Genomic DNA, 22071 nt, shown 5'->3' with positions numbered 1-22071 from the left:
CCCAATTATTTTACATGGCATGATAGATTTTTATTCATTAAATTTAATATTTGTCCCCATCAACTCTCAACATTAGTTTCTGGCAAGGCGCTTGGATTAATATCAGCAAATGCAAGAAGCTCCGCATCATGCTCAAACACAGCCATGTCGTTTTCTTCCAAAGTTAAAAGAACTTCAATCCCATCTCCTTCTCTTGTATCCATCAAAGTGATAACATTCTTAACCCCACAACTAGCTGTGGTTACCCACTCTGGCTTTCCCCATCCAAAATCTGCTTTGTAGAAAGGAAACCTGCAAAAGCTGCTACACAAGTACACATCCTGATCCATTCCATGGCAGGATCTGAACCCTGTCGAAGCCTCCAATATAAATGAGCAAAGTTCTTTTGCACTCATTTCTCTTCCGCAAGAATTGCAGTATTCAGTCTTTTCTTTCTTGATCTTTCTTGCTAACCAAACCAATTCTATCTCACTGTCCTCCCCAGTTGACACAGGAAATGTCCCGCTTAGATTTCCTGAAGAGCTTTCTGGAAATGGTGGAAATACCCGAGCACGCAGATTCGCTGCTTTATGCATGACAGTACTCTTTAAAGAGCCTGAACTTGCTCTAGTAGCAGAGATTGCGCATTTGTATACAAGTGCCGTCACTACTTCAACTCGTGTAGGATTTGGAACTTCCTTGGCTACAATAGCCCTGAGTTTGGCTATCTTTGAGGCATTAAAAACAAGCCTCCTTGAAATACATTTCACTTTCTCAGGCTCATATATCTCTATGACAGGTAGATCAATTGGGGGATAAAACGATGCTATCTTGAACTCAGGACACTTTTTTTCACCTGGCTTTCGGGCTATATCAGCCCATTCATTGATGAAGTAACACATGGCTGAAATATCCAAGATCTTGTGAGATATGCAAATGGCTACCGCTATTCCCCCACAATCAAAGAAAGTGACCTGAACAATCATGAGACTACTCAAGATTGGATCTTTATACTGCAGATCATCAGAGAACATTAGCTTAATTGTTTCATCATCAGGATTTTTGAGGATTTCAGACAAATCGCATGTGATTTTCGCTTCCACAAATTCGATCCCCAGATCGTTACAATCTATTGTGACATCGTCTCTGATCCTGCCAGCTAGTGGGTAATATCCAGATAAAGCAGCAGATAAGGACTTCTTGAGCAGAGTGGATTTCTGGGCATTGTCATCACTTGGCAAATGATGATTGTACTGTTTCTGTTTGGGGTAGAAGAAAATAAATGGGACATAGATGCGAGAACAGATCTGATCAAAGAAAGAAAGGCTGTGAGTTGTTGGGTGATCTGCAGGTGTTGTGGAGGATGGTTTAATGATCTCAGTAGACACTCTCTCAGGCTTTATTACTGGAATCATTTTCAGTAATGCTTTGAAGCTTGGTGTTGAAGTGGGTTATATCTATATAAACACATTTGATTTCTCCTCCATTGGTTTCTGACCTTCAGATTGGAATCTTTGACACTTCTATAGGAATCATTTTCATTCAACAAACAGACAGTACTAAAGACATTGTAAACACAAAGGAATATTAACACTATCAGAAGGAATATTAAGTACTAAAGACATTGTAAACACAAAGGAATATTAACACTATCAGAAGGAATATTACTCTTTTTTTGAGATTGAATGGGCATGGGTTACCTATTGAGTGATTCTTCTTCCTCTATTATTATTATTATTATTATTTAATTAGACTCTTATAATAACTTTATATCACTGATAATCTTTTCTTTAATTTATCTGGTCTAACTTAATTAAATGGCTAAAGATATATTACTTACATAACAAATATTAAATTCGAATGCTCACTTTTTTTAATATCCCTCTATAAGAAATATATATTTTCTCCAACCTTACTAGCTTCCATAATTCAATCAATATTTAATAATTTAGAGACTTTAAAGCAATAATGTTTAATTTGCAACGCTTTCGAAGCCTTAGCCACTATTGCTTGCGGAGTCAAAGAAAGGTGAGTTGGAGAGAAATTAATTTTATGGAAAATAAAATACGTCACCAGGATATGGACAGATTGGTTGATCTTAACTATTCAATTTTCTATGTATAATTAAACGGATAATGTTATAAAATTATTAGAAAAATATGAAGCATTTGTAGCTAGCCTTTGTTAATTTTTGCTCAATAATATGCAACTAGAGTTTTCGACTTCAGTTTTGGTAAAGTTCTAATTAAAAATTAGAATCAAAACTTTTGGTTCTTTAATTTATAGGAATCATACTTAAAATCAAATTTTAATTCTGATCACAGTTCAGATCTAAATATTTTCAATGTGGTTTCAATTCTATTTTGATCTCAAATTTTGTTCTCTTCATTTCAAATCTTGATTTTTACATTTAACATTACAGCATTTTTTTGTTATTTTAAAATTAAAAATACAGTCTTAAATTTTTAATCTGAAAGCAACAATAAAAAATAATAATATTATAAATATCAAAAATATATTCTTAATAAGAATATTATATTATCATTTACATATTTCTTAATTATATAGTGTTTAACTAAAAGAAACATTTATAATTAAGAATTGAAAAATATATTATTGCCATATAATTTAGTTATATAATTAAGAGTATAATAAGATGATTTAATATATTTAAGATTAAAATTATTCTAAAAAATTAGAAAATTAAAGATAATATTAAATTATATATACTTATAATTAAATATAAATTATATATATATATATTACAATCTTAATTACATATAAATATAAATAGTTTTATTCAAATTATAAAATATATTAAAAAAATTACAAAAAAAATATACATAAAATTGATTCTTTAATTAGGTTTTGATTTGGTATAGTTCTGCTTCAGTTTTTATAAAAAAATTAGAATTAAATCAACATATTAAATATAAGTTCTATTATAGTTTAATTCTTATAGTAATAATTTTTTAAAAGTTTTGGTACGATTCTTTGATCTCGTTTAAAATTCCATAAAACATCTACAACCCTATATGCTATAGTCTACTAAATGGATTATGCTTTAAAACATTCAATTTATAAATTTCCGGCAAGGCACTTGGATTAATATCGGCAAATGCAAGAAGCTCCACATCATGCTCAAGCGCAGCCATGCCTTTTTCTTCCAAAGTCACAAGAACTTCAATACCATCTCCTTCTCTTGTATCCATCAAAGTAATAACATTCTTCACCCCACAACTAGCTGTAGTCACCCACGCTGGCTTTCCCCATCCAAAATCTACTTTGTAGACAGGAAACCTGCACAAGCTGCTACACAAGTACACATCTTGATCGATTCCATGGCAGGATCTTAACCCTGTCGAAGCCTCCAATATAAATGAGCAAAATTCTTCTGCACTCATTTCTCTTCCGCAAGAATTGCAATATTCAGTCTTTTCTTTCTTGATCTTTCTTGCTAACCAAACCAATCCTATCTCACTATCCTCCTCAGTTGACACAGGAAATGTCCCGCATAGATTTCCTGAAGAACTTTCTGGAAATGGTGGAATTACCCGAGCACGTAGATTCGCTGCTTTGTGCATAGCAGTGCTCTTTAAGGAGCCTGAACTTGCTCTAGCCGCAGAGATTGCACATTTGTATACAAGTGCCGTCACTACTTCAACTCGTGTGGGATTTGGAACTTCCTTAGCTACAATAGCCCTGAGTTTGGCTATCTTTGAGGCCTTAAAAACAAGCCTCCTTGAAATACATTTCACTTTCTCAGGCTTATAAATTTCCATGACAGGCAGATCAATTGGTGGGTAAAAAGATGCTATCTTGAACTCAGGACACTTCTTTTCACCTGGGTTTCGGGCTATATCAGCCCATTCATCGATGAAGTAACACGCAGCTGACATATCCAAGATCTTGTGAGATATGCAAATGGCTACCGCTATTCCCCTACAATCAAAGAAAGTGACATGAACAATTATGAGACTACTCAAGATTGGATCTTTATACTGCAGATCATCTGGGAACATTAGCTTAATTGTTTCATCATCAGGATTTTTGAGGATTTCAGACAAATCGCATTTGATTTTTGTTTCCAGAAATTCGACCCCCAGATCATTACAATCTATTGTGACATCATCTCTGATCCTTCCAGCTAGTGGGTAATATCCAGATAAAGCTGCAGATAAGGATTTCTTGAGCAAAGTGGATTTCTGGGCATTGTCATCACTTGACAAATGATAAGTGGACTGTTTCTGTTTGGGATAGAAGAAAATAAGTGGCACATAGATGCGAGAACAGATCTGATCAAAGAAAGAAAGGCTGTGAATTGTTGGGTGATCTGCAGTAGTTGTGCAGGATGGTTTAATGATCTCAGTGGACACTATCTCAGGCTTTGTTATTGGAATCATTTTCAGTACTGCTTTGGAGCTTGGTGTTGAAGTGGTTTATATGCATATATAAGCACATTTGATTTCTTTTCCATTAGTTTTAGACCTTCAGATTGGAATCTTTAACACTTCGATAGGAATCATTTTCATTCAACAAACAGACAGTACTAACGATGGTTTACCTATTGGGTGATTCTTCCTCTAATTATTTTTCAATTAGACTTCTCCAAAAACTTCCAACCTAAACATCATAATTTTAAAAAGAAAATTACTATTTAATCTCTATATTTTATCAAAACTAATTATTTAATCTTTATTTTTTGAAAAATATACTATTTAATTTTTCTATTTTTAATTTATGAACTTTTTAATCCGCTTATTATCTTAAAGCAAAATTTTTCTTTACCGCTCAACAATTCAATACCTGTAATGTGAATAATATAATTATTTTATCCTTGTAATTTAAATGAAAAATGATTAAATAAGTCTTTAAACTTTCAGTCGATGCCAAGTATATTCAAAATTAAATTTTGATCCAAGTAAACTCTACCAAATAAGTCATCACTTAATAAAATATTTTTTTCTATATTTTAAATGTCAAAAAATATTTATTATTTTTAATTAAAATAAAATTAAAAAAAAAAAGAAGTTAAAGAAGATGATAAACAAAAATTATTTAATATTAAAAATATAATTTTAATATTTTATTATTAAAAAATTTAGAAAAAATAATATTTTTAATTTTTTTACCCATAGATGTATTTGATTTAAATTAAAAAGTTCTACCCTTATTTGGTCCACAACTTAATTTTAAATTCATTAATACATGAATTTATTTAATTTTTTTTAATTTTAAATCCATCAACTATTCAATCTTTATTAACATAACATTATATCTTCCCAATCTTATATTTGTTCTATCTTTTTTTACTAACAGAAAAAGAGTGGATGAATGAACTAAATAATTTACAAAACAAAAATAAGAGAATTAAAATAATATATTTTTTAAAATAAAAAATTAATTAATTAATTTCATTAAAATTTCATATTAATATTTTCTCTAATCTTAATAACTTTAATAATTCAATCAATATTTAATAATTTAGAGAATTTAAAATCCAAGGCACTAATGTATAATTTGCAACCCTTTTGAAGCCTTAACCATTTGCATGCATGTGGATTCAAAGAAAATTGAATTGGAGAGAGATTAATTTTTGGAAACAAAATATGTCACCAGGATGTGGACATATTGGTTGACCAGTTGGAGCTTGCCTTTGCAAATCAATAATATACCAAATATTCGATTGGTAAATTACTATGAGCTCCCTTTATTTTACCAAAATTAATAAGTTGGCCCATAAATATAAAATGCTCTCCCTCGCCCTTTGTTCCCATCCCACCTCCTAACCTCAATTTTAACACCCCTGCCACTAATTCTAATAAATTTAAAATATATTAAAATATCATTTAGATAAAATTTATTAATATTAATTATTTTAATAATTATTAATTATTTTATTGACAGTTAGCAGTTAGATATTATCTGTTATTAATCGATTGTTTATATAGTGATGTAAAGTAAAAATATTCAGTAAAAATAACTATTAAATTAGTGATTAAATTTAAAAATAATGGTATTGTCTTTTTAATAAGAGAGATAATTTTTTATAAATTATTTTTTTAATTATTAAATATTAATATAATAATATAAATAAAAAAGATAATTTTTTAATTGACTAAACATTATTTTAAAAGTGGTTATGGAATAGGGCCTCAGAGGTTTAATTTGCTTGCAAATTGCAACTAAACTACAATAAAAATCTATTTACATCACATGCATGTTTTGACTTTAATTAATATCATTAAATTGTGCAGGATTAATTGTTTCAGCCAGCTGCATTGGAAAGGGTTCTATAACATATTCCAATTAAATTTCCACTTCGAATGTTAAAATGATCAATGATTTCAAATACTAATGATTTTAAAATTGGGTTGATGAGTTGGCTGATTAATTAATGAATTTGACTAATTCAATTTATTTGACTGGATTAAGATCAATTAAATAAATTTAAAATAAATTAAAGGATAATATCTGAAATTTGATAAAATATAAATTAATCTTCATTATTTAAAAAATATAATAATTTAATTTTGTTAAGAAAATCGTTATGTCATTTAATAAAAATGTTAATTTAAAGAAAATTATGTGACACTCCTACGAATAATTATGTTAATTTAAAATTAACTTTTTTTTATTACAAATAATAAGACAATTATTTGACAAGAATGAAATATGGGAAATTAAACTAGCCTAGTACACTGCTGCTCACCATGCAAAGCCTTGCTCCTTAAATTAACTCACACTTCTGTTACATACCAGAACAGATTATTTCTCACATGACCAGATCATCTGGAGCTTGAGAGAGAGAGGAGGTGATGAATTCTTCAACTGGGCACTGAATTAATATATACTGGCAAAATCAAGAAGCTCTTTATCACGCTCAAACACGGCCATGGCTTCTTCTTCCAATGTCACAAATGCGTCAATCCCATCTCCTTCTCTCGTGTCCATCACAGTTATAAAATTCTTCGCCTCCAAACAAAGTGTAGTCACCCACTCTGGTTTTCCCCATCCGAAATCTGCTTCATACAAGGGAAACCTGCACCAGCTAGTGAATAGATACACTTCCTGATCTTCATCATTACAAGAACAACTTCCTCTTAGCCCTTTAATGCTTTCCAAAATGAATAAACACAATTCTTTCCCACTTAATGTTTCAGAGCTGCAGGTGTTCGAGAACTGAGTTTTTCCTTGTCTAAGCCTTTTCACCAACCAAACAAACTCCATCTCCCTGTCGTCTTCCATTGTGGACACTGGGAAAAGCCCAATTAGATTTCCTGAACATCTTTCTGACAATGGTGGAAACACCCTGGCACGCAGATTCATAGCATGATGAGAAACCGTAGGCTTCAGGGACCCTGAACTTGCCCTGGATGCAGAAATGGCGCATTTGTATAGTAGTGCAGTGACCACTTCGACCCGTGTGGGATTTTTAACTTCATTTGCCACAATAGCCTTGAGTTTGGCTATATCTGAAGCATCAAAAACAAGTCTCCTGGAAGCACAATTCACCTTCTTGGGAGGCTTCATGATTGGTAGGTTGACAGCTGGATACGAAGACCCTATATTGAACTCAGGACGTATTTCTTGGCCTGAGTTTCGAGCCAGGGAAGCCCAGTCGTTCATGAAAGAACACATACTTGACATATCCAGGATCTTGTGACACATGCACACGGCAATTGATATTCCTCCACACTCAAAATATGTGATCTGAACGACCAGAGGACTACTCAAGATTGAATCTTTATACCATAGGCCATCAGGAAACAAGAGTTTCAAGATTTCTTCCCTAGGATGGTTGAGAATGTCAGATAACTCACATTTGGCTTTGGCTTCAAGAAATATAACTCCATCATCTCTGCAGTCGATGGTGAAATCGTCCCTGATCCTTCCAGCTAGTGGGTAATGCAGGGCTAGGGCTGCAGATAGAGAACTCTTGAGCACTGTGGATTTATGGACATTGTCTGTTTTTGGGTTATGATCATTAATGGCAATGGTATGATCATTTTCAGGGTAGAAGAAAACAAGAGGGACATAGATGCGAGGGAAGATCTGATCAAAGAAAGAGAGGGTGTGAATTCTTTTGTGATTTGGTGTTGGAGAGGATGGTTTAATCTTCTCCCTTGATACTATTTGTGGTTGCATATTTGTGGCCATCTTGCTGCTACTCCCTTGACCATGTACTGACTCTGATATATATACATATCAATATTAGCCATTTGGCAAGTTGTGGGTTTATATATATATACATTGAGATAGACATATTAGCTATCTTGTAAAAGTAAACTAGTAAACCAGATCTATCTGTACAGTAGAAAAAAAACAGGGGATAATAGGAAGGAATCCTTGCATTGACAAAGCAGAAGATACCTGACTAAAATAATAATATAATTCAAAACAACACACTTATAATTTTTGTTTGATTAATATATTATTTATATAGTTTTTATCCAGATAAATATTATAAAACTAAAATAGATTAACACAATATTAAATACTAAGATGCGGATCTCTTAGCGAAAGATTGTAGTTAGGGAAGAACGTCAATGCCACGCTCATAGAATGTAAGGTGGTAAGATATGTTCCTATCATCGGAAGAGGCTTCTTCTGTTTAGTTTCTTTATAGATGCCAATCCATGGGCTATTATCTGGATAGTCTCTTCTGAAAACTTCTAAGTTTTGCAAGAGACCCTCTTGGTGAACCAGAAGAAAACTCTTCGGATGATTCATGTGATGATAGTGAGGATGAACAAATGGATATCAGGACGTTGCTCAAAATATTTTTAATAATATCCCTTCCCACTTTTATATATTATATAAATAGACAAGTTGCTTTGTAAACTGAGAATTGCACCAGTTCCTACACTGCACCAGTTCCTACACTGCACATGTATGTTGGAGTTAATTAAACATTGACTTCACTTAATCTTTATTTATTTGTTAAATTTAAAATTAATTTCATAATTATATGATTGTGAATATAATATATTGGGATATATTAGAAATTATTTTAATCCAGTGATGTAAATTGTATGTAACAAACTAAAAAATAGTGATATATAAATAAAATATTTTAATTATTTCAAGACTTTTTCAGTTATTCATTCAATAAAATGCTAATAAAGGATTCCCCTGTTAGGGCAGGCATCCTACTACATACGGTCAAGATACTTGAAGGTAAACAGATTAGGCTTCAAGCCTGTACTATACAAACAATAATAATTAAATTTAATTTTAAATTAATTGAAATCAACTGTAGGAATCATATTTATAATTTTAACATTATTTTTAAATTTTATTAATAAATACACTAAATTATGAATATTTAATAATAATATATTTAAATTTTAATTTATAATATAAAATCACTTGATATTTAATTTAAGTAATATAAAATTTTTTTTATAATTTTACTAAAAAATTTAATTACAATTTTTTTTTCTCTATTAATTTACTCAAGAAGATGCACCCATCTCTAAAAACTTAGTGATTTGCATGATTGGTTAACATTTCCAATAGCCAAAATCTTATGGATCTCATGAAGCCGACTAAATCTTATCGATCTCATGAAGCCGACTAACAAACTTGGTCCCTGGGATTTCACATCATGTAATGAGAGTGTGCGCGTGTGAATTATACAAGATTAAAATTTTTTTTAAAATTATCATGGTTTTTCACTAATCTGGGTGTGTGTTCTCCTCTTTGAGTAAAAAAAAAAAAGCCAATTTGAATGAAAACAAGAGAGGTGAGAGTCTATGGGGTGACCCTGGGATCTCATATCGTGTGGTGAGAGTATGTGTACGTGGATTATATAGGACTAAGAATTCTGTTAAAATTACTATAATTTTAACAGCTGTCTAATTTTACCACTAATCTAAATGCGTGTGTTCTTATTTTCGACAAAAAAAAAACTTTAACATTTTGATTATATAATTTTTTTAATAAATGTTATGAAATTTAAGCTATATTCTGTAATAAATTTTAAGATGATGTTTAATGAATAATATTTTAACCTTAATCTAAATATTACATCTCTTATTTATATTATTTAGTAGTATAATATTTATAATGATATTTAAATATCAAAAAAATAATTTTTAAAAAGTTACCTTCTAATTTTTAAAAATTAAAAAAATATTTTAATTAAAATTAATAAGGTGATATTATTATTTTTAATAATTTAATAGTTATTTTTTAAAATATTTTTATTTTAAATAATTATAATTAATATATTAATTATTAATAAAATAATTAATAATTATTAATATAATTAATAATTATTTTGACGATTAATATTACTCACGGGTTGACAGTGAATATTTTAGCGAGTCCATTAAACTTAACCATTTTGTATTGCAAAGACAATTATTTAACGACGCTGAAAATGTAGGATACCAGCTAGTACGCTGCTATTCACCGAAGCTTTGGCCTATTTAGTGTTGTTGTTGAATTTATTATTAAAAAAATTAATTTTTTTAAAAGTATTAAGCTGAGAGAGAGATGGGTAAATTTTAGTATGGTGGCGACTAAGTAGGATAAAATAATAAAAAAAATTATAAGGATTGAAATGAAAAAAAAAATTATATAATAATCCTTTTACTTTTATATTCATTTATGTTTTTTAGTTATTTGCATATTTTTTTAATATTTTTAATATTAATGATAAAATAATGAAATAATATTTTATGAACCCTTTTTCATAATTATATATTTAATATAGTGTTTATTAAATTGAAATCTTTATTCACATAAAAAAATAATTTATAAGATAAGGATAAAATAGTAATTTTAATTATTTTACTTTCACTCTTTTACAAGAGAAAATAAATTTATTTTCTCCCTTTCCCAAACACAAAAAACAAAAAGGGAAAATAAAGGATGGAAAATAAAAAAAAAAATTTCCTCCCTTTATTTTCCTTCCCCTCCTATAATTTATCCAAACATTGCATTAGTATTCTCTTCCTATTAAAGATTGAAGGTATATTTTTTTTATAATTATATTTAGTAATAAATTTAATATTAAAAAAATATTTATAATAATAAAATATTTTTAAAATTTAATAATGAAATAAAATATTATATTATAATTAAAATAATATGGTCAAGAAAATATTATTAGTAAGAATTAAATATTTTATTATAAAATTTAAATTAGAGAAAATTATTAGTTATAAAATATGATATTATGTATAAAAAAGGAAATAAAATATTTGAAATTTGAAAAAAAAATATTATTATTAATTTTAATATGTATTGATAAATTTTTAGAGGGTAAAAAATGGATGAAAGTAATATAAAATGAAATTTTTTAGTTATAGATAATAAATATATATTAAAAGTATAATAAGTGGAAAAAAATATAGAAATAATTTTATTTTTATTGTGTTGCATATTTTTTGGTAAAAGTAATTCATAAATTTATGAACAATATATTATATATATTTCAAGAAAAATGATATAATATATTTATAATGTATTTAAAATAAACATGATATAAATTCTTAATATTATAAAAATTTAATTACGTAGTATTGCTAGATTTAGGGAAATAGAATAAAATCTATATATGCATTATTTTTTATGTCTAATTTAGTAGTGTAATAAAAAAAATAAAAAAATAAAAAAATATTCAAAATTAAAATTTGAGCCAAGTAAACTCTGCCAAATAAGTCATCACTTAATAAAATATTATTTCTTTCTATTTTTTAAATGTTAAAAATTATTTATTATTTTTAATTAAAATAAAATTTTAAAAATAAAAAAGTGAAAGAAGATGATAAACAAAAATTATTTAATATTAAAACTTAGTTTTAATTAGTACTGTGCATGGTTCTTGGAGGAACTGAACCAAATCGAAGAATCGTATCGAGCCGACAGGAACCATATCAAATTGAATTATTTTAATATTTCGGTTCTGTTCTGATTCTTCACTAAGAACCGAACCGAAACCATATCGAAATCGAACTGGAATCATATCGAACCTACCGAATCGATAACCGAATTTATATATATGATTTTCTATATTTTTTTTAGATGTATTATATACTTTCAATATAATTATATATATTTATGTATGTATATATAATTATGAACTAAATATAACTTAATACTACAGTTTATTTTTTATATTTTCTTAATAATTTTAGTTATAAATACATTAAATTACCTTATCATTCTTAATTATAAAGATACTATTATCTTTTATTTATTTATATATATATATATTAATTCTTAATTATATTTGTATCTTATAGTTAAATATTATATGATTAATAAATAGTTAAAATATATATTATATGATATACTATTATATTTATAGTATATTTAATCCTAAGTTATATATGCACCTTATAATTAAATATTATATAATTTAAGTATAGCTAAAAGATATATTATATGATATATTATGTATTAATAACTCAATTCAAAACTTAAATGTTAATTCAAGTATAACTTTTTAAGGAAATAATTACATAAAATTATTTTAAAAATCGAGAACTGAACTGAAATCGTATAGAACCTAACAGGAACTGAAGAACGAGAATTGTACCGAATTGAAATCGAAACAATGAAGAACCAAATCAGAATCATACCAAATTTCAAAATTTTGATTCGATTTCTGTTCCTAGGCAAATATCGAAACTGAACTGAAATATTAATATAATAATATAAATAAAAAAGATAATTTTTTGATTCACTAAACATTATTTTAAAAGTCAGTTATGGAATAGGGCCTCAGAGGTTTAATTAGCTTGCAAATTGCAACTAAACTACAATAAAAATCTATTTACATCACATGCATGTTTTGACTTTAATTAATATCATTAAAGTGTGCAGGATTAATTGTTTCAGCCAGCTGCATTGGAAAGGGTTCTATAACATATTCCAATTAAATTTCCACTTCCAATGTTAAAATGATCAATTATTTCAAATACTAATGATTTTAAAATTGGGTTGATGAGTTGGCTGATTAATTAATGAATTTGACTAATTCAATTTATTTGACTGGATTAAGATCAATTAAATAAATTTAAAATAAATTAAAGGATAATATCTGAAATTTGATAAAATAAAAAAATATAATAATTTAATTTTGTTAATAAAATCGTTATTTCATTTAATAAAAATGTTAATTTAAAGAAAATTATGTGACACTCCTACGAATAATTATGTTAATTTAAAATTAACTTTTTTTATTACAAATAATAAGACAATTATTTGACAAGAATGAAATATGGGAAATTAAACTAGCCTAGTACACTGCTGCTCACCATGCAAAGCCTTGCTCCTTAAATTAACTCACATTTCTGTTACATACCAGAACAGATTATTTCTCACATGACCAGATCATCTGGAGCTTGAGAGAGAGAGGAGGTGATGAATTCTTCAACTGGGCACTGAATTAATATATACTGGCAAAATCAAGAAGCTCTTTATCACGCTCAAACATGGCCATGGCTTCTTCTTCCAATGTCACAAATGCGTCAATCCCATCTCCTTCTCTCGTGTCCATCACAGTTATAAAATTCTTCGCCTCCAAACAAAGTGTAGTCACCCATTCTGGTTTTCCCCATCCGAAATCTGCTTCATACAAGGGAAACCTGCACCAGCTAGTGAATAGATACACTTCCTGATCTTCATCATTACAAGAACAACTTCCTCTTAGCCCTTTAATGCTTTCCAAAATGAATAAACACAATTCTTTCCCACTTAATGTTTCAGAGCTGCAGGTGTTCGAGAACTGAGTTTTTCCTTGTCTAAGCCTTTTCACCAACCAAACAAACTCCATCTCCCTGTCGTCTTCCATTGTGGACACTGGGAAAAGCCCAATTAGATTTCCTGAACATCTTTCTGACAATGGTGGAAACACCCTGGCACGCAGATTCATAGCATGATGAGAAACCGTAGGCTTCAGGGACCCTGAACTTGCCCTGGATGCAGAAATGGCGCATTTGTATAGTAGTGCAGTGACCACTTCGACCCGTGTGGGATTTTTAACTTCATTTGCCACAATAGCCTTGAGTTTGGCTATATCTGAAGCATCAAAAACAAGTCTCCTGGAAGCACAATTCACCTTCTTGGGAGGCTTCATGATTGGTAGGTTGACAGCTGGATACGAAGACCCTATATTGAACTCAGGACGTATTTCTTGGCCTGAGTTTCGAGCCAGGGAAGCCCAGTCGTTCATGAAAGAACACATACTTGACATATCCAGGATCTTGTGACACATGCACACGGCAATTGATATTCCTCCACACTCAAAATATGTGATCTGAACGACCAGAGGACTACTCAAGATTGAATCTTTATACCATAGGCCATCAGGAAACAAGAGTTTCAAGATTTCTTCCCTAGGATGGTTGAGAATGTCAGATAACTCACATTTGGCTTTGGCTTCAAGAAATATAACTCCATCATCTCTGCAGTCGATGGTGAAATCGTCCCTGATCCTTCCAGCTAGTGGGTAATGCAGGGCTAGGGCTGCAGATAGAGAACTCTTGAGCACTGTGGATTTATGGACATTGTCTGTTTTTGGGTTATGATCATTAATGGCAATGGTATGATCATTTTCAGGGTAGAAGAAAACAAGAGGGACATAGATGCGAGGGAAGATCTGATCAAAGAAAGAGAGGGTGTGAATTCTTTTGTGATTTGGTGTTGGAGAGGATGGTTTAATCTTCTCCCTTGATACTATTTGTGGTTGCATATTTGTGGCCATCTTGCTGCTACTCCCTTGACCATGTACTGACTCTGATATATATACATATCAATATTAGCCATTTGGCAAGTTGTGGGTTTATATATATATATACATTGAGATAGACATATTAGCTATCTTGTAAAAGAAACTAGTAAACCAGATCTATCTGTACAGTAGAAAAAAAACAGGGGATAATAGGAAGGAATCCTTGCATTGACAAAGCAGAAGATACCTGACTAAAATAATAATATAATTCAAAACAACACACTTATAATTTTTGTTTGATTAATAAATTATTTATATAGTTTTTATCCAGATAAATATTATAAAACTAAAATAGATTAACACAATATTAAATACTAAGATGCAGATCTCTTAGCGAGAGATTGTAGTTAGGGAAGAACGTCAATGCCACGCTCACAGAATGTAAGGTGGTAAGATATGTTCCTATCATCGGAAGAGGCTTCTTCTGTTTGGTTTCTTTATGGATGCCAATCCACGGGCTATTATCTGGATAGTCTCTTCTGAAAACTTACTGAATTTTGCAAGAGACTCTCTTGGTGAACCAGAAGAAAACTCTTCGGATGATTCATGTGATGATAGTGAGGATGAACAAATGGATATCACGACGTTGTTCATGGCTGATCCAAAATTGCTTCTTTATTACTATGGAAGTATTAATTTATTATAATAAAAAATTGATAAAAATAATTATAACTTAATTAATATTAAAAAAAACTAAACATCATGAGTTATAAACTCTATAAATCAAAACCATATTTTTCACTATTTACTATAAATAAAAAAATCATATACTTAATTCCTTATAATAAAAAATTTATAACAATAATTATAATTAATTAATACTAAGAAAATTAAGAGCCAGAGTTATAAACTATATAAATCAATATTATATTTTTTTTATTTTTCATATTTTTTTGAAAAATTTAAATTAGTCCTAATAATAAAGAAAATAACTTTTTTTTAACTTTTTGCTATTGCAACTAATTCTTTAATTTTTGAAAATTTTAGCCTAATTTTAAATATTTATTTTTTAATAAGTGGTGAAAAATAAAATAAAATGATGGTAAAAAATTATGATATATCAATTGACTGAAAAATAAACCAACAGTAAAAATTACATTAGATTAGCTGATTCAAATAAATTTTAACTATGAATTAAAAAAAAGCTATAAAAAAGAAAATTAAATTTGTCGGAAAAAGCTATAATTGCAAAAACTTGAAATATTTTTTTTAACATTAAGTCTTTACATTACATAGCATTATTTCATGAAATAATTGAAATTTTTTATTTTATTAAATATTTAATACTTTAATAATTATTTTATCTTTATGTTAAGGACATTTTCGTTTATTCTGTTATTATTTTTTTTTACTCTATTTAGAAATAGAATAAAAATAAATAAAGATAATAATAATAAGCAATTACATATACACTTATAAAATAAATATAAATATAAAAAACAAATTAGTAAAGGCGAGGTTCTGTTTTAAAGTTTTTTTTTATTAATTTTATTATAATAATAAGTATAATTATTGTTAAAATAGTATTAAATTTTATTTTATATTAATTATAGTAATATTGAAAATTAAAATTCTCTAAGGATATAATGATGAAAATGTAATTGTTAAAGTTATTAGGGACAAAATAGTAAAAATGAAGCTCTTGTTGTTAAAAGAATTAGTGACATATAATTTGTTTGTAACGAATCTTTTATCGCTAAATATATTGGCGATGAATATTTCATCATTAAAGCTATTAATAGTGTGTTAATATGTATTAGTGACACACTAATTATCACTAAACGGTCATATTAGCGATGAACTGTCGCTAAAAATATTTTTAATAATATCCCTTCCCACTTTTATATATTATATAAATAGGCAAGTCTGCTTTGTAAACTGAGAATTGCACCAGTTCCTACACTGCACCAGTTCCTACACTGCACATGTATGTTGGAGTTAATTAAACATTGACTTCACTTAATCTTTATTATTTGTTAAATTTAAAATTAATTTCATAATTAAATGATTGTGAATATAATATATTGGGATATATTAGAAATTATTTTAATCCAGTGATGTTAATTGTATGTAACAAACTAAAAAATAGTGATATATAAATAAAATATTTTAATTATTTTAAATAAAAAGGTAGTACAAGACTTTTTCAGTTATTCATTCAATAAAATGCTAATAAAGGATTCCCCTGTTAAGGCAGGCATCCTACTACATACGGTCAAGATACTTGAAGGTAAACAGATTAGGCTTCAAGCCTGTACTATACAAACAATAATAATTAAATTTAATTTTAAATTAATTGAAATCAACTGTAGGAATCATATTTATAATTTTAACATTATTTTTAAATTTTATTAATAAATACACTAAATTATGAATATTTAATAATAATATATTTAAATTTTAATTTATAATATAAAATCACTTGATATTTAATTTAAGTAATATAAAATTTTTTTATAATTTTACTAAAAAATTTAATTACAATTTTTTTTTCTCTATTAATTTACTCAAGAAGATGCACCCATCACTAAAAACTTAGTGATTTGCATGATTGGTTAACATTTCCAATAGCCAAAATATTATCGATCTCATGAAGCCGACTAACAAACTTTGTCACGACCCAACCAATAGGTCGAACCGGCACTAGGACCTGGGTCAGCCTAAAGCCCCCGAGACCCGTAGTAAGGCTAACTATTCCTCAACCCAACTGTAAGGCTCATTTGGGCCCAATTTCAAGAATTCAATCGGACAGAGTCCGGCCATAAAATGGATATTTTAACGGAGAGTTTTTGACTCACCCGACCTGTAAACACAATATATAATCAATTGGAGAGCTCAGCTCACCATCCACATACTCATAATAACATAAAGTCAAATGAGAGCTCAGCTCCCTCATCCAGTCCAACATACGTGCACATAATAAGTTTACAGGTCCAATATGGCAAATTATATTACAGACCCAAATCAAATAAATATTTCTAACACATGCAGAAATTCTATGAGTTACCAGAATTGCACAAACATAAATAAATTACTTACGAAGAAGAAAAGCAGGTTAATCATAACAATAATCCTCCTGTAGCCTGAAAAAATAATGAACAGGAGTGAGCGTTCGACTCAGAGAGTAAAATATTAATTTTAACTATAATCTTTATAGCTATCTAAAGCTAATGCACCCTGTAGAGTGAAATGCAATATCATCAATATTTTCACATCATAACAGCAAAAATGTAATCTGGAGCACTCACACACCTGATAAGGTTAAACAATACATATATGGAAGCTGATCCCCTATACAGCCCTCTTAATCCAACTTGTGCCAGCGAAGAACTCAAGCCAGACTTTCACTTAATAAACCAAATCGGGGTCCCAGCGAAGAACTCAAGTCGTGTCTACCCCGAAGGGCCGGATCCCAGCGAAGATCTCAAGCCGTGTCTACCTGTCCTGTCCATAGCCAACACCATACCACACCCATGCCAACTCACGCACACTGCTCCAAATTACCACAATAACATCCATGGCACTTTAACAGTTGTGAATGCACCATAAAACGTTCCTAGAGTTTAACTATATAGATACATATTTATAAGTGATGCATAGACATGCATAGACATGCTTGAACACATAATAATATCGAAATTACAATTAAAATTAATATTTTACTCACAAACTTAACCGCAGTCACTTTGGCGGCTGAACGGAGGAGGAAGGCTGTCCCGGCTCACCTGACAATTTTATTATAATTATTTAGTATATTTAACTCAATACAAATTAAGAAAAGATCAAAGATGTTCAAAGTCGTGCTGAAAATCCGGCAGAGTCTCCCCTATACCTAGGACCTATCCAACCTGCAAAAGGGCTTAAAACGCACTTCTATATCCACAAACCATACACCCACAACTCAATCATATCACACAGCCCCTCCTGGGCCCATCCAAACAGTCATCAATCATAATATGTAAAATTACAGTTTAGTCCTTATAATTGACCCTTTTGCAAAAACTATTCAAATGAGCTCTAAAAATTCTAAAACTTTGCCCCGCGGTCCTTAGCAACATTACTAAGCTAATGCAAAAGGAATCATAATTCTCTGAGCTACCATGAATATTTTATGAATTTTTAATCCCATTCAAGCACTAAAAAATTACAAAAAAAGTAAGGTTCGGGTTTACCTATGCCGATTTCGACTCCGGGGATATACTCGGGACGTCTGACAATGGTGGGATAGCCAAAATCTCGATCAAATTCCAAGACTTTTTCGATAGCCTGTCTGTCTGGCCAGAAATTCACAAATCGGGGCAACTGTCGAATTTTCTCGAATTGAAGAAACCTACACGAAGCCCACAACACAGGGGTTAGTATATAATTTTTACAGAATTTTCTAAGCTCATTTAATACTCTGAAAAACACTACGAAGTTTTGTAAGACCCATTGAAAAATGATGTTGAAAAATTTTGAAATTTATATTGCCACGAAGCTCTCGACGAGTGGAGTGCTCAGGTACTCTCGGTTTTCTCGTGAGGTTCACGGTTTGCGAGAAATCTAACCCAAAAGTCGAAATTAGTTAAAACTTTCCGGACAAAAATTGGGTAAACTGCTCGATGGATTTTGATGTTCTTGGTGTCTATAGAAAGCTTTTGAGGAGTACATGGTGTTTGACACAAGACCCGGCCCAATCGATGGCCGGATCGATCGGATTTTGGTCGGAAAGTCGAAACGGCATGCTGCCCGTCGCGCCTCTTCGTGCGTCGTTTTTCGACCGCCTGGAAGGCCAAATGGTGGTGGGGAAAGGCTGGAGAGGTGCGCTGGCGATATGGGGAGGGCTGGGTGGCAGCTGTGCGGCGTGGGGAGGAAGGAGGAGAGAGAAAACGGGAGAGAAAGGAAGAGAGACGGGACACGCGTGGGGAAGAAAGAAAAGGAAGAAAGAGGCCGGTCCGATCCGATCCGATTTGATTCAGCTGGTTCGATTCAAAATACAAAATTTTAAATTTTTTACTCTGTCTTGGGACCGAAAACGAGGCTCAAAAATTCTGAAAAAAGTTCTAGAAAACTCAAAAAAATTCGTAGAGTCCAAATATATTTTTAGTTTTGCCACGTGGTCTTTAAATTAATTTTTAAAAAGCATCAAAGTTTCATAATTTTGGAAAATCAAACCCGATTTCTAAAATCCAAAAAATTTCAAATAATTTCCTAAAATTTAAATGATTTAAAATATTAATATTTTTTTATAAAATAATAAATTTAAAAATTATGGGTGTTACAAACTTGATCCTGGGATCCCATATTGTGTAATGAGAGTGTGCGTCTGTGAATTATATAATATTAAAGACTATTGAAATTGTCATGGTTTTAATGACGGTTCGGTTTTGTTACTAATCCGGATGTGTGTGTTCTTATATTTGACAACAAAAAAAAAGCCAGTTTGAATGAAAACAAGAGAGAGGTAAGAGTCTATAGTGTAGCTCTGGTTGAGGTTCGCGAGTGAGTTGAGCATGCTCAGAGACTGATCCTTTAGGATCTCATATCGTGTGGTGAGAGTGTGTGTGCATGAGTTATATAGGATTAAAAATTCTATTAAAATTACTATAATTTTAACAATGGTCTAATTTTATCACTAATCTAGATGCGTGTGTTCTTATTTTCGACAAAAAAAAAACTTTAATATTTTGATTATATAATTTTTTTTTAATAAATGTAATGAAATTTGAGCTCTATTCTGTTATAAATTTTAAGATGATGTCTAATGATTAATGTTTTAATCTAAATTTAAATATTACATCTCTTGTTTATATTATTTAAGAGTGTAATATTTATAATGATATTTAAAGCTTGAGAAAATAATTTTTAAAAAGTTACCTTCTAATTTTTAAAAATTAAAAAAATATTTTAATTAAAATTAATAAAATGATATTATTATTTTTAATAATTTAATAGTTTTTTTAAATATTTTTATTTTAAATAATTATAATTAATATTTAATTATTAATAAAATAATTAATAATTATTAATATAATTAATAATTAAAATTAATTTTTAAATATATTAATTAAAAAATATTAAAAATTAATTAAAATTTAATTTTAATTAATTTTAATTATAAAAATATTAAAATAATAAAATAAATTTTTTTAATCACTTTTTTTAAAAATATTTAAAATTATATTTTAAAAAAAAATAATTTTAAACTCTTGATATTTAATGCCAAATAGAACTCTTGTGTTTTCTCTCGTAAGTTCTTCACACGCATTAAATCAACTCAGTCCGCCGTCGCTGTCAAATACCAAGTCTGACTGTTTGTCGCATGTGACATGAGCCATTCACTAGTGCGTTTCTTCCATACCACACATGGTTCTTTTTTGGCGTTGAACCCTGCTCCATGGGGAAATTACCCAGAGAAGGTAATGAAGAAAAAAAAAAGAAAGTTTTTCTTTAGGGTGAAAAGTATTAAGCTGAGAGAGAGATGGGTAAATTTTAGTATGGGTGGCGACTAAGTAGGATAAAATAATAAAAAAAATTATAAGGATTGAAATGAAAGAAAATAATAAAAAATAAAATTATCAATCGAACTCCATTTAAAATAGTGACTATTTATTATTCTGATATGAGAATATTTTATTATAAACTTATTTATAAAAAGCAAAAAACAAAATAGTGAGACATCAGTGATGGGGCTAATGGTGGCAGCTAGGTGCTACCATGGTCTCATCAGCTGGTGTAGCAGCTAGTTGCCCTTGGTGTTTCCTACCAACGCTTCGATCAGTATGCTAGCTCCCCATCAATATGCTCTTTCCTTATCCTTTTCAGTGTTTTCTCCCTGTCTGAAGATTGAAAATATATATATTTTTATAATTATATTTAATAATAAATTTAATATTCAATGATAAAATAAAATATTATATTATAATTAAAATAATATGGTAAAAAAATACTATTAATAAGAATTAAATATTTTATTATAAAATTTAGATTAGAGAAAATTATTAACTATAAAATATAATATTATATATAAAGAAAAAAAATAAAGTATTTGAAAATTGAAAAAAATATTATTATTAATTTTAATATGTATTGATAAATTTTTAAAAGGAAAAAAATTGGATGAAAGTAATATAAAATGAAATTTTTAGTTATAAATAATAAATATATATTAAAAGTATAATAAGTGAAAAAAAATATAGAAATAATTTTATTTTTATTGTGTAACGTGTTTTTTGGTAAAAGTAATTTATAAATTATATATTTTTTAAGAAAAATGATATAATATATTTATAATGTATTTAAAATAAACATGAGATAAATTTATAATATTATAAAAATTTAATTACGTTGTATAATTCTCAATG

General features: G+C 29.1%; 4 protein-coding genes across 4 annotated transcripts; all 4 read right to left on the bottom strand.

The window, feature by feature from the left end:
• On the bottom strand, nt 1-1510 carry LOC110660135 (acylsugar acyltransferase 3-like). Its single transcript, XM_021818322.2, has one exon. It carries the CDS (start codon nt 1392-1394, stop codon nt 60-62), a length of 1335 nt encoding a protein of 444 aa, XP_021674014.2. The 5' UTR covers nt 1395-1510; the 3' UTR covers nt 1-59.
• Nucleotides 1511-3017: 1507 nt separating this feature from the next.
• LOC110660146 (acylsugar acyltransferase 3-like) lies at nt 3018-4382 on the bottom strand. Its single transcript, XM_058128776.1, has one exon. It carries the CDS (start codon nt 4380-4382, stop codon nt 3018-3020), a length of 1365 nt encoding a protein of 454 aa, XP_057984759.1.
• A 2204-nt stretch (nt 4383-6586) lies between these two features.
• On the bottom strand, nt 6587-8172 carry LOC110660136 (acylsugar acyltransferase 3-like). Its single transcript, XM_021818323.2, has one exon. It carries the CDS (start codon nt 8137-8139, stop codon nt 6823-6825), a length of 1317 nt encoding a protein of 438 aa, XP_021674015.2. The 5' UTR covers nt 8140-8172; the 3' UTR covers nt 6587-6822.
• Nucleotides 8173-13204: 5032 nt separating this feature from the next.
• Nucleotides 13205-14739, bottom strand: LOC131169458 (acylsugar acyltransferase 3-like). The gene has a single exon (XM_058128689.1). It carries the CDS (start codon nt 14699-14701, stop codon nt 13385-13387), a length of 1317 nt encoding a protein of 438 aa, XP_057984672.1. The 5' UTR covers nt 14702-14739; the 3' UTR covers nt 13205-13384.
• Between the last annotated feature and the right edge of the window lie 7332 nt (nt 14740-22071).

This window comes from Hevea brasiliensis, chromosome 10 (genome assembly GCF_030052815.1).
Source record: "Hevea brasiliensis isolate MT/VB/25A 57/8 chromosome 10, ASM3005281v1, whole genome shotgun sequence".
In the NCBI taxonomy this organism is placed as follows: Eukaryota; Viridiplantae; Streptophyta; class Magnoliopsida; order Malpighiales; family Euphorbiaceae; genus Hevea; species Hevea brasiliensis.
The sequence above is the reverse complement of the archived record's forward strand: the minus strand, read 5'-3'. Positions and strand labels throughout refer to the sequence as shown.

Excerpts from the sequence above, each read along its gene's own strand:
- LOC110660135 (XM_021818322.2), bottom strand. The coding sequence starts at position 1,394 with ATGATTCCAGTAATAAAGCCTGAGAGAGTGTCTACTGAGATCATTAAA.
- LOC110660136 (XM_021818323.2), bottom strand. The coding sequence starts at position 8,139 with ATGGCCACAAATATGCAACCACAAATAGTATCAAGGGAGAAGATTAAA.
- LOC110660146 (XM_058128776.1), bottom strand. The coding sequence starts at position 4,382 with ATGATTCCAATAACAAAGCCTGAGATAGTGTCCACTGAGATCATTAAA.
- LOC131169458 (XM_058128689.1), bottom strand. The coding sequence starts at position 14,701 with ATGGCCACAAATATGCAACCACAAATAGTATCAAGGGAGAAGATTAAA.